At 38.3% G+C, this 13,003-nt stretch overlaps 1 protein-coding gene across 1 annotated transcript in view; it reads right to left on the minus strand.

Moving 5' to 3' along the window:
- Positions 1 to 12,780, minus strand: part of GPSM2 (G protein signaling modulator 2) — a 43,083-nt gene extending 30,303 nt beyond the window's left edge. The window contains exons 1-4 of the mRNA XM_056844150.1: positions 12,620 to 12,780; positions 5,697 to 5,918; positions 4,734 to 4,869; positions 1,443 to 1,585 (exon numbers count right to left, since the gene is read on the minus strand). Of these exons, the coding sequence (XP_056700128.1) occupies positions 1,443 to 1,585; positions 4,734 to 4,869; positions 5,697 to 5,918; positions 12,620 to 12,678 (560 nt within the window). The 5' untranslated portion in view covers positions 12,679 to 12,780. The remainder of the gene's footprint in view (positions 1 to 1,442; positions 1,586 to 4,733; positions 4,870 to 5,696; positions 5,919 to 12,619) is intronic.
- Between the last annotated feature and the right edge of the window lie 223 nt (positions 12,781 to 13,003).

A 13,003-nucleotide genomic window follows, 5' to 3' on the forward strand; every position in this document is an offset into this window, starting at 1 on the left:
CACAAACCTCCATGATTGCCATTTCTCCTACCCTGCCAGAGGGCTTTTAAAAACAAAACAATTATAATTACAACAATTAACCATTCCCTACTTTCATTTTTAAAAAGCAAGTCCCTAGCCCTTTTCATTGTAGAGTTATAAAGGGAAATACTGGCTTGGATCCAGTAATGTGCAAGCAGAAACATGAATGGTAGTTCTGCTTGCACCAAGATCTTGTGCAGCACCTAGCTCTGTCCACCTGTCCACCCCTATGTATTATATATATAGCTCTGTCCATCCCTATATATTATGGTGCCCAGAAATTGGTTGCACAAAATCAAAACATGTTCACCATGTTGATGCTCTCAAGAATAGCGTTGCAGTAAGGAAGCCAATGCAGAGCAAAACATCTGTGTGGAAACAGCCTAAGATTGCCAGAGTGATACTAGTAATTTATTTATTTTTGCCATCAAACTTACTTGTGGCAACCCCGTAGGGTTTTCAAGGCAAGAGACGTTCAGAGGAGGCTTGCCATTGCCTGCCTGAATGTCATGCCCTTGGTATTCCTTGGTATTCAAGTACAAATACTTGAAAGTGTATGACTGGCCCAAGATCACCCAGCAAATTTCTTTTTCTTTTTTAAAATTTTTAAGTTTTATTTCAATACACAAAAAACATATAAACATAAACAATCATTATTAAAATTTATGTGGAGCTACTTTTTAAATTTACATTTTAGTAGTTCACTTCTTTTGAGTTATATTACTCTATATTCTCAATATATCTTCATATCTAATAACATACTTTTTGTAAAACATGTATTACCTAAACCTTTCTTCTTTGGTTTTAATTTAATTTCATTCTTAATTTTCTACTATGTAATTGAAAACATGCCATTTTTTCTGAAATTAGTCTATTATGTATAAAGGGTGCTAATTTTGCCATAGTTGCATATTCAGTTAACTTGATGAATAAGATGAATAACCCAGCAAATTTCCATGGCAGAGTGGGGATTCGAACTTGGGTTTCCCAGATCCTAGTTCGACACCTTAACCATTATACCATTCTGGCTCTCAATTAAACTAGTAATTATAAAGGTAAAGGTCCCCTGTGCAAGCACCAGGTCATTCCTGACCCATGGGGTGACGTCACATTCCGACGTTTCCAAGGCAGACTTTGTTTTGCGGGGTGGTTTGCCAGTGCCTTCCCCAGTCATCTTCCCTTTACCCCCAGCAAGCTGGGTACTCATTTCACCGACCTCGGAAGGATGGAAGGCTGAGTCAACCTTGAGCCGGCTACCTGAAACCAACTTCTGTTGGGATCGAACTCAGGTCGTGATCAGAGCTTTTGACTGCAGTACTGCAGCTTAACACTCTGCGCCACGGGGCTCCTTAAACTAGTAATTACACTGTATAAATTCTCCTTGAAAATACTATTTCATTAAAAAAAAAAATGTTACTTACTCATAATAATCTGCCGCTTTCCGCAATGCAGCTTTAACATCATCTGGGAACTCTCCTGGATCGTGGGTGCCTGAGCAGGCTACACTTTTACCCTTAGAGTGATACACATTTCCAAGGTTATAAAGTGCTCTTGCTTCGCCAACCTACAACACAAACAGAAACACTTTGGAAATAAATCTAAAACTACTACCATATAAGTATTTACATACATATGGTCAAAGCATGTTTCTCATATATTCAAAGAAAAGGTGTCAACACATATTAACAGTCTTGCCATTCTGATGCACCTTTTAGCCAGAGTATTGCACAATTTGTAATAGATGTTTTAAATGTTGGCTCAATTAGCAGGGCAGCTGATACGGTTACTGATTTAAGGAGTAGTCTTCCAACTCTAACCATTCTGGAATGACTGATCACAGTATTTTTGACAAAGACTGAAGTGATTGTGACCTGTAAATGTCAGAGCTCTACAGGAGTGCAGAATGGAATCATTGTACTAAATGAGGAGCTATTCCCTATAGACTTCAGTACAAATAGGTCAAATATATAGCACCTATGTTTGCAGAACTAGCTATGTGTGCACAAAACTAACTTTAAACCTTTAAAACTGGAATTCTTAGGAACTTGCAACGTGACTCCAATTATCACATAATAATCCATATTCTGATGGTCCATGCAACACTCAGCCCATTTCACCTATATTTTTCTCAGCAAGGGTGAGGCATGGGGAATGTTGCTACCCATGTAAAAATTAGTTAGGGGCATACTCAGAAACCTAGAGCTGAGATACTATTTTGACTTCTGCACAGGAAACGCAAAGTATTGGACATAATCCAAGAGATGTTAATGGAAGGAGCACCTCAACATATGGCCAGTTTCATTTTTAGCTAAAGCTGAATTCTTCCATGCTTTCAGTTATACTTGCTGGCTAAAAGTAAACATAAGAGTTAGGTTGTGGGAAGAGGGCTGAAGCCTGTGCTAAAGTGCTGCCACATTTCCCACCTCAACTTTTGCTTGGGGAGTCCCACAGGTTTGTAAATTAGAGGGACTATTTGAACTCCTTGGAGGGAAGGCAGCATGGTATAGTCTGATCTTGTCAGATCTCAGAAGCTAAGCAGGATTGGTACTTGGAAGGGAGACCACCCAGGAAGACTCTGCAGAGGAAGGCAATGACAAACCACTTCTGCCGCTCACTTGCCTTGAAAATCCCTTGCTGGGGCTGCCATAAATCGGCTGTGATTTGACAGTGCTTTACACACAAATATCAAGCTACTACTCACAATATAATAGAGCTAGAGTAGTATAATGGCTAGAATGTTAGGCTGTCTGTGAGAGCACAGGTTCAAGTCTCCACTCAGTAAACACCCCCCAAAAGGACGAAGAGAAAATATGTGCACGTATTTCAAGTAGCAATATATAATCTGATGAATTACTATAATGTACACAAAACATTAATGTACCAAACAATATTGAATACTGAATTGTATGAAGAACTATTTATTCAAATCTCAGACAGATTTGAAATACATGTGTTATCTGAAATCTCATCATATTTTAACATTTTGTGTACGTGATATTTTTTCAACAGCTATATATATTATTGTATTCATAACTGGCAATACATGTGCACGTTTTCTCTTGGTCCTTCCTTGGGGCAGGGTGTACTGATTGAATCAAAGATCTCCCCTTTTTCTGGTTCAAATCTTCACTCAGCCATGAAGGTCACTGGGTAACTCATTCTACCCTACCTTACAGGGTAATCAAAAGGAAAATCATGTATGCTTCTTTAAGCTTCTTTAAGGAAGGACAGGATAAAAATGTAACAAATAAATAAATGGATATAGGATATCAGGCTCTGTGAGTATCACTGCATCCAGATGTCAACTTCCCATCAGCAAAGACAATATAGAAGAAAGCATACCACTTTCTTAACAGAAAGCCTGAATAGGAGGAAGTTCATTGTAGTTAATCAAGTTTTTCCACTGAAATATATCATGAAGCCAAGGAACTCTTCAAAGCATAACATCTGATAGGTTTGTCCCTTTTCAAATCCTCAAATTTAATAAAAACTGCCACCAGATAGTCTACAGAACTGCTGAGGAATAGAACATGCTGGTAGAAAACAATTTGCAACTGAGAATTTCAAGAGAAGTAGGAGACAAGCTTCAGAGCCAGGGACTGGGACTGCTCTGCAACCTAAACAGCCTACTGCTCCTCCCTCTGTTCTTTAAACCCTGTTCCCTTAGTGACCCTCAACTCTAAGTTTCCTCTTCAACACCTATCCTTGGCCAGAAAGTCAACATTTATTTTTTAAAATCCTTGACTAAAATATTTATATCTTGCATTCTCAGTTGGATTAAATACTCAGTTGGATTAGATACTAACAGCGCATAACAGTGCCTCCTGGGTTGCCGCCATGGCCTTTGCTGGTGTCTGGATGCCGGTGGCAGGCTCCAGTGGCGTCCGCAGCCAAAGGCCTTTGGAGGCCGGTGACGGCCAGCACAAGGGCCCACAGTGCCGGCGTCTGGGCGGAGTTTGTGGCCCCAGCACTGGCGTGCAGGGCCAGACAACCATATATGGCTGCTGGCGCAGTAGCACCAGGCTCAAACGCCGCCAGAGCCTGCCTCCTAAGCCGGGCATAGGCATTCAGTTCAGGAATGCACTGTAAGGCAACAATCTAGAACCTACAGGAACTATTTACATCCACATACACTAGGGAATCAGATGATGTTAGGGCTCTCAGCAGTTTTCAACAAAAAAACTGTGGTTCAGTTTAATTAGCAAATAAAACAGTTCCATTGTTTCTGTTGCTAGATGCAGGCCTTTTTATTACCAAATCCTAGCCCCCATTATACCCATGCCTGCAAATGTCATGAGTTTGGCAGATGCCCAGAGCAGTTCTTCAGATCATAGTGAGTTTGTAGTTTGAACTGTAAGGGTTCTGGGGACCCACTTTATTTGCCAAGGACCAAGTGCTCAAGGGCTTTCCTCTCCAGAAGGATGCTTGTTGGTCCCAATTATACTATTGCAATCTGTAAGTTGGTGCAAAAAGAAAATGCATCTCCTGTCCAGTCTGCTCTATTTAGGGAGAGACCATCAATAGAAAACATCTTAAGAGGTGCTGGGGCAGTTTCACAGATGAACTGTTTAGGGTAAGCTATGCTAGAAGAGTACAAAACTGATTTTTTTTGTACTAGTTGTACAGGACTCATTTTTAAACCGTAGCACTGCTTAAACTTACACACCCTATCATTTATTTTTGACAGTGTTCACTAAAGTAACTGCTCTTACCTTGTCTTCAAGTTCCCTGGAAATGTCAAGATGCCTCTGACAGCAAACAATTGCCTCTTCATAATTCCCAAGAACCTTTAAGGTGTTCCCTAAGTTGCCACTTGCTTTAGCTTCCCCTAGACGATCTCCAATAGTTCTAAAAATGGGGGGGGGAGGACAAGAGGAGGAGAAAGATAAACCACTATTTCCTGAAGTTTTTGAGAAAATTTGCATTCTCTTTCTACCATAAACATCAGAAGGTTTTGTTAAAGATCATATAATTTGGCAATCATACTTTAAACCCATGCATATCTCAGTTCTCAGCAACTTTATTCTCAAGCAAGTATTATTTCTGCTTTCTACCTAACCTATGAAAATACATCCATGGCTTAAAATTGTTTTGAGTCCTTTAATATTGTGTGAACTGCTATATATTTGTGCAGTATATTCTAGAAGTCAATTAGTCAGATAATTATTTTTACTATTAATATACAAATGAAATTGTCATGTACATCTAGTGTGGGAATACACTTTCCATAACAGGTGATTTGCAGCAGAGTCTATATGGAAAGACTTGCAAGTTTGCCTTTTCAGATTTTTTTTTTGGGGGGGGGGGAGTTAAGAGATATGAGTTAAACACCACTAAGCCAGTTCAGACACAACCTATCATATTCAGGAGAAGCAAGCATCTTATGTGCCACTTATACATTACAGAGCATCCTAGCTTCATGGCTGCTCTCAATAACATCAACATCTTTCTCATACATAGACAGCATGAATTTCATGGATAGAAACCACAATAGCAGCATCTGTACACAGTTTTTATTTTATCAGAGCCACCCCTATTAATCTCTTCGTTACCATTTTTTCAAGCTGTGGTCAAACACATGGGGTCAACAAACAAAGACTACATTTTCTTCACTTTGAGAGGAAGAATAATGAATATTTGGGTGATGCAAAAAGAATCACACAAACTAAAATTACCTTGCAAGGGTTAAATCATGGTGATGGTATTCCAAAGCCTTTGCATATTCATGCAAGTAGAAATAAGCATTGCCTAGCTGGCTGTAAATTGCACTAAGTGTTTTCAAGTCTTCCGTTCCAACCTGAACCGCAGCTTCAAAGAAAGACACACCAGCTTGACAGTCTCCTGCTTTACATAACCGCTCCCCTTCCAAGGCAAGCTCCAGACAAGACGCTTCCATTCTGCAGACAGAGAATGCAAAAGAAGTTGCAAGTTTCATTATCCTGTTATTCTCCACTGCAGTCATTTAAAACAAATTGCTGTTACAGTTTTGGTTAAATTTGTGTTACATGAAGATTGATTTTATGTACATATTAAACTACTGGAATTGTCTCTCCATTACATGCTTATTGTTCAGTTCTGATTCGTTATATTACATCAGCCAAGACATTCAATAGTAGTGTGCTGTTGTGGTAGCAAACCTAAATAGCCTATACTGGTATTCTGCAGCCAGCCTACCTATGCTAGTAATTTTGTGATGCAGATTGCCTGGGGGAAAAGTTAATTTCTTTTTCCATTTACAATACATTCCTCTCCTAGGAATTCTCAGCGCATGCAGCCAGGCATATGTCTGCTTAAATGCTTGCCAGTTAAGCACATTAACACAGCCTATTCCATACAAGGGGAGCAGGGATAGGGCCACCTCCCAAAAAACAATTTTTAAGCTCAACCGGAATGTTAGCTGCAGATCTCCATGCCCATAGCACATAAGTAGGAGACAATGCTTCTTATTTCAAGAAACGCACAGGCTTTCCCCAGACATAATAAACATAAGGGGGTGCTGGGGAAAGTATTGTTAGACATAAAGCTATAGTTATGTCTTCACCAGCATCCATTCCATGCAGCTCAAATATCTCAAAAGTCACTGGTATTGATATACTTTTGACTGTGCACTGAATATGCCCAATTGTGAATGAAACAGTCACGCAGGATACTAAAATACAGCACAATGTCTCTTCTCTCCCCTCACTAGAATTTCCACCAATTTAACTGAAATGCTGCATTGCACACTTTCTCCACACTTCCAAGTACGCTGGGAATTCATAGCAGAAGCATGAGCAGGGAAGGGATCCTAAATGTTAGCTGCCAACCCCCATGTACATACATGATGAACATAAAAGAGGAGCTTTGTGGCACCTTAGAAACCAACAGAGTTACTGTAATAGCATAGGCTTCTCTGGGCAAGTGCCCATTTTGTCAGAAGCATGAGTAAGAAGAAATGTATTGTACCAAAAAGATACCATCTGTTAATTCCTATTGCCTGATTGTACGATTGTGCTTTCACACGTTTACGCTAATTTTATCTTGTCAAGTATATGAGCCATTAAAATTGGGCACACTCATTCCTCACTTCTCAGAAGTACTGATACGCCAAGGAGGTGGGAAAGAATTACCAGCGGGATCAGCACAGCTGGAAGAGCTAGTGTAATTTGGAGCCAATTCTGCAACCATTTCAGAGACAAGATCCTGCCCTTGGAGTCCAGCAAATACTTGTCAGATAAACTATTACTGTGAGACAAGAATCTAGCAATCCCAAACTATTATTTCATTTGTTCACAAAATATATGTAATTCAATAAAATAAACAACAAAAGGGCCCCAGGAATTTAGCAGCCTTGTACTTATGCTACTTATAGGCCTTATAGGCCAGGGATCCCAAAGGCTTCAGCCACCTTCCCATATCTCCACCTCAAATACCTGGTCTTAATCTGAGCTTCAACACTGCTGTGGGGGTCAGAGATAGAAAAATGTGGTCCCTTACTAGCAAAACTGAAATTCCCTTGGCACAGCAGAAATGGTTTCCCTGGGTTTCTGCCTGAACTATTTGTGAGGAAAAACCTTCAAGTGGGTCCCCTTGGAGAGATGAACCATGGGAATCCTCCAATGCATAACATGACTTTAAATAAAGTCTGTTAAGTGTAATAATTATATCTAAAGCACATCTGAAAGGTGATACATGTGATCTCTAAGAAACAGGTATATTAATAATTTCAATAAGATGTCACGTTATGTAAGGGGACACATAACCATCTTGAAAAACATTTTCAATAAAAAGACTGCTTAGTACTGTCCCATACTATCCATAGTATGTTTAAGGTCCCAACTCCCAACATTATGTTTAAGGTCCCCAAAAAGGGTCTTTCAGACCAACAGCTGTTGATTCTTAGCATAAAAATACTTTTCGAATTAATATCTTTTTATACTGAGGCCATCACTCTATATGTTATTTTCTTCATCATAACTACCACAGTGACAAAATCTAGCATCTTTCTGAAACTATTTCATCTACTGTATAACATAATAGCCCAAGAATTTAAATTTAGAGCTAAAGAGATTACTGGAAGAATTTAAAAAGCCATTAAGTAGATGATTTTCTATCTCTATTAAAGAACTGAAAAAGCACATAGAACATTTAGTCCAATTTTACTTTGGTTGAAGAAATCAATTGTATCATTAATTATGAACATCATTCAAATTTTTATAAAAACAATTAAAAGTATGTTATATACTATTTAACATTTGCCTCTTCAAAGTATTTTACAGAAGGACATTTTAAATTTCCTGGTGAAAACCACTATAAGAGAATGCAAGTCAAAACTAAAAGTACTGTACCTGTTAGCCTTGGACATTCCACAACCCAAACACAAGGAAATGACAGACATTCTTAGCTTTTCTAATAAAAGCCTGTGCACACCCAGTAGCCAGGAATGATGCAGAACAAAAACAATTTTTCAGGCATGGAGTTCTGCCAAAGCCTTGCATCTCAAGTTGGCTAGCCATACCACATGCAGGATAAATTGTCCTGGATTTCTTAAAAGGGGCTATTGGTTAAAAACTGCCACCTCTTTCATTTTATTACAATATGAATGTGCACCCTGACTTGGAGAAAAACAAAACTGACTGCTACAGTATTTTATACCATTAACAACAGAAGATTTAACACACAGTATTGGGTAATCTTAACTAATCTTATCCCCTCCAATGAGGTTCTCTCCGGGCACTTCATGTTAAGTGTCACATTTAATTAACTTGATGTTTAGAAATTATGGCATTCATTACCATGGGTGTTTACACATATTTCAACTTGATAAATTTATAGTTATAGTTTTCTGAACCTGGATGTTTTAAATAAATTATCATGCAGAAGTTTAGAATCAAGCTAGAAATTATTACAAGATTTTAACTACACTGAACCAACTAAGGAAGAACTATACAGACAGATAATTTCAGAAGGCGAGTAATGCTAAACGACATGGAGGTAACGTCCCTATTTTTTTAAACTAGGGCATATTTTACTGGTATGCAGAGATGCCAGAGTTTACAGTAGTTGTTAATGGGCTACTGTATCTCCAGCCCAAATGTCTGGAGGCAACATTTTGGTATGCCTTATTGGTCAGCACGATCAAAGCAGCTTTGAGAAGACAAGCTGTTTAAAGATCTCACTGGATCTAAAACCTGAGCCTTAAAAGCAAATTACAGTTAATTACAGGAACAGCATTAGGAACTGTGCAGAGTGCTACACACATGTGTCATACCCATTTTAATACTCTTTAAAAGTTCTTTCAACATATTTAGAGCAAAGTTAAATAGCAAGTGGTAAACCAGGTCAACATATAACATTTTTTAGGAATTCATCAAATAGCCACAGGCAAAGGGCTTATACATTCTCGCCATCTTTTCCACTGGCTGACTTGAATTAATGCATTATTCACTAACCAAGTACCCAACAAAGGATACATTGACTAAAGAAAGAACAAACGCCATTCATTTGCGTACTCCAAGACAAGTAATGTCCTGGCTTACCACGGAACTGCTTTTTAGACTGTGTGAAAATATTTTCACAACAGTTACACCTAATTTTTTGGGTTCTGCCTGTAGTCAACTGATTCGTTCTTCTGCTAACAGGATACTTCTGATATAATCTACAGTTTCCAGATCTCTGTCACTACACAGTTTATCTTCCTTAATTTTTTCAGCTTCTGCATCTTCTCATATCTTGTAAAATGAATTTACTTTTGACTGCTGATTTCCAGACATTTAAATACAAAAAGCTAGTAATAAAAATACAAAAAGACACTCCAAAAAACAATTTCTAACACTGTTAAAAAACCTGAATTGTGTATTAGAATACTCAAAAGGAAAAGGAACCTGTGCCACTGAATAGCAACAGTGAAAGATCTTTGTATCCCTTACAGTCTTTGGAGGAAGAGAAGGATACAAATGCCACTAATAATAAATGCCTGTATTTTATTCCACTGCATCTTAAACTACTTTAGGCCTGACCTATGACAGGCCCTGGAACAGCTTCTGGTGGGACAGGAATGCAGGGGAAAGAGGTCGTGGAAGTGTTTTGCAATCCTATCTCAGCACTTCTCCATTATGTCCAAAACATAGAGGTGCAAATGGGAGTTCCATGGGAAGAGCCCAAGTCCTGATCTGGTAACAGCTCACACAAAATCATGATGAGGAAAAAAGTCCAAAGTTCTATTTTGAATATGTCAGAGAAGAACACAATCAGTGTATGACCCTTGCTCTTTCTGTTGTTCCTACACATCATCTAATGCTGTTCCAAGGGTCAAATGTATTCCCTCCAGAACTCTATCTAAATTATTCTCTTAATGCTTTTCAAAAATATCCATGTAAACTGGGGAAAAACTATTCTTCAAACAATTTGAGAGGATTTTTGGTCTCTCTTCTTCATGTTATTCTTCTTGCATTGTACATACCTTAAAAGCAACTAATTGAGATCTCACTGTTTTATGTAAAACCTTGTAGAATGTATGAACTGTTTGCAAGGACACAGATGAGGGTGGATAAAAATCAATGATTTTTTTTAATCGAATCAGATTGTTAATTTAAATCAGATTTTAAAAAATAAAATGCTTTTTGAGGAAAAATCTATCTAAAGATAGTTTTCTGTTTAAGATGCATTATAGTCCAAAGGTTATTCATCATGAAATAAGAATCAGTTTTTAATTATGTAGCAAGAGCCTGTATATTCATTCAATGTTTAAATTTTTTGGTAAACGAATTCTATTAATCCATTCACAATGTCATGCTCTTCCAGAAATTTCTATATTTTTAATCTGAGCCATTTTTTTATCTAGAAGATATTATTACAGATGCTTGGTTTTGCAGTTCTCAAAACTGAATTTGTGTCTGCAGATATAACATGCTTCTTCTTCACAGCAAAAATGTTATAAAATAAATATACAGAGTTGAGAAAAAGACCTTAATCCCATTGTTCCTTTGCAAATCTATGTACACAGAATCAACCTCTTACCCCTTTAAATGCGAAATTTCAAGACGTTCAACATAAAAAAATCCAAATCTTGCTCCATTTAGAAGGACCAGATACAAGCATCCAGAAAGAAGAAGAAGAAAAAGAGTTGGTTTTTATATGCCGACTTTCTCTGCCACTTAAGGGAGACTCAAACCGGCTTACAATCACCTTCCCTTCCCCTCCCCACAACAGACACCCTGTGAGGTGGGTGAGGCTGAGAGAGCATGACTTTCCCAAGGTCACCCAGCTGGCTTCGTGTGCAGGAGTGGGGAAACAAATCCAGTTCACCAGATTAGCCTCTGCCGCTCATGTGGAGGAGTGGGGAATCAAACCTGGTTTCCCAGATCAGACTCCACTGCTCCAAACCACTGCTCTTAACCACTACACCACGCTTGGCTAGCCAAAGCTACTCCTTGAACTGGTACTAAAGGGCTATTTTTCACAATCAAGATACAGATGTTTTTAATCTAAATATTGTTACTCTAAAGTAACCAAGGAAATCCTACAAATGATTTGGACATACCCATGAAATGTTATATTATACAAATGAACACAAAAGTATGCAGTTTTATGCTCTACCACTCAACTACATACATCTTAAATACTTTTTCAAAGGCAGTGGTTAAGTCATGTTTAACACACATGAATATTATTCTTTACGACATGCATTTTACAGCAGCAACCATGGGACAGACAGTTAAGTGGGCCATTAGCGATCATGACTGGAGCTAAGGGGGTTGCCCAATGACATGACCTGGCTCCATTATGACCCACTGTTTCGGGGGCAGGGGGATCTGAACATTCCCTTTCAGTTGTTCTCCAGGCTGGGAGTTAGTAACCTTTTTTTTTTTGCCCTGTGTCAGGGACAGGGATATTCCTGCCTCACAATATTAGGATGCAACACAAACATTTTTCCATTCCAACCCAAGTTCGAAAAGTTAAGGCAATTCAGAAATATTTAAATAAGTAAATTTAAATAAATTTTAGCACTGATAATGAGTAATTCCAATGCTATGGTGCCAGCCAACTGTAGCCTAGTGCTACAGTGGCTTTCTTTACTCTCTTTTTTAGTCATAAGAGGGTGAGTTCATGAGTACAACAGTGCCACCAGATAGCAAGACAAGGAGAAAGCAATTATAGTGTGTGATGTCTACAAGTATTAAGAACAGAAGTCAGCTGGGCCTGGACTTCACACATGAATAGAATGAGTGTATTTGTCAATGCTTGAGAAATAAAATCAATCACAGTGAACAGGACCATGGAGTGGATACCATCCTGCTGACAGTGGTCATTCCCTCCAGTACACGGAGGCTTTCTCTGATGCAACAGACTCTTCTGCTAGTGGAAAACCCTCCTGCATCTGGGGACGGCTGCTAGTACCAGAGGTGCTACTTCTAGCGGAACAGATCCATAGGATTCAACCCTATGATTTTAGAATTTTTCTATTATTAAGCTGTTAGTAACCCTCTGATGCAACCCTCTGAAATCTCTTAAAAATGTAAAACAAAGTAAAGCATTCACATCTGGAAGCCCTTTAATGCTAGCCTTTTTAAAGCATATATCAAAAATAGGTTTTTTAAAAGTAAGTACATGCACTTACCTGTAACGAACATGAAATGAATGACCTTCACACATGTTTAATAAAATATTTTCCTCCATTGAGGTGCATTATGAGTAGGAAGAAATTAGTAGACTTTTGCATGCAGCAGAAGGATATGAAGAGCTGCTTTCACAACCATATCCCAGTTAATTTATTAACAAATTGAAGTCAATAAATTTTAAGTTCCAATGGAAGTGCTCTTCTTTATTAGAAAGAAAAGGAGATCCTTGTAAGGCACCACTTAAGTGTTCAGAAATAGATTCAAGGTCCGTATCTGTGACTTATTCAATTGCGTTTCTGCAAAGGGAACACAAGATTTTCTGTATCAAGAATTATCATCATTGTGGCAATCAAAATCTAATACAAAAAGCAAAAGCTATCAAT

The sequence above is a fragment of the Euleptes europaea genome, chromosome 2, assembly GCF_029931775.1.
Source record: "Euleptes europaea isolate rEulEur1 chromosome 2, rEulEur1.hap1, whole genome shotgun sequence".
NCBI classification, from domain to species: Eukaryota; Metazoa; Chordata; class Lepidosauria; order Squamata; family Sphaerodactylidae; genus Euleptes; species Euleptes europaea.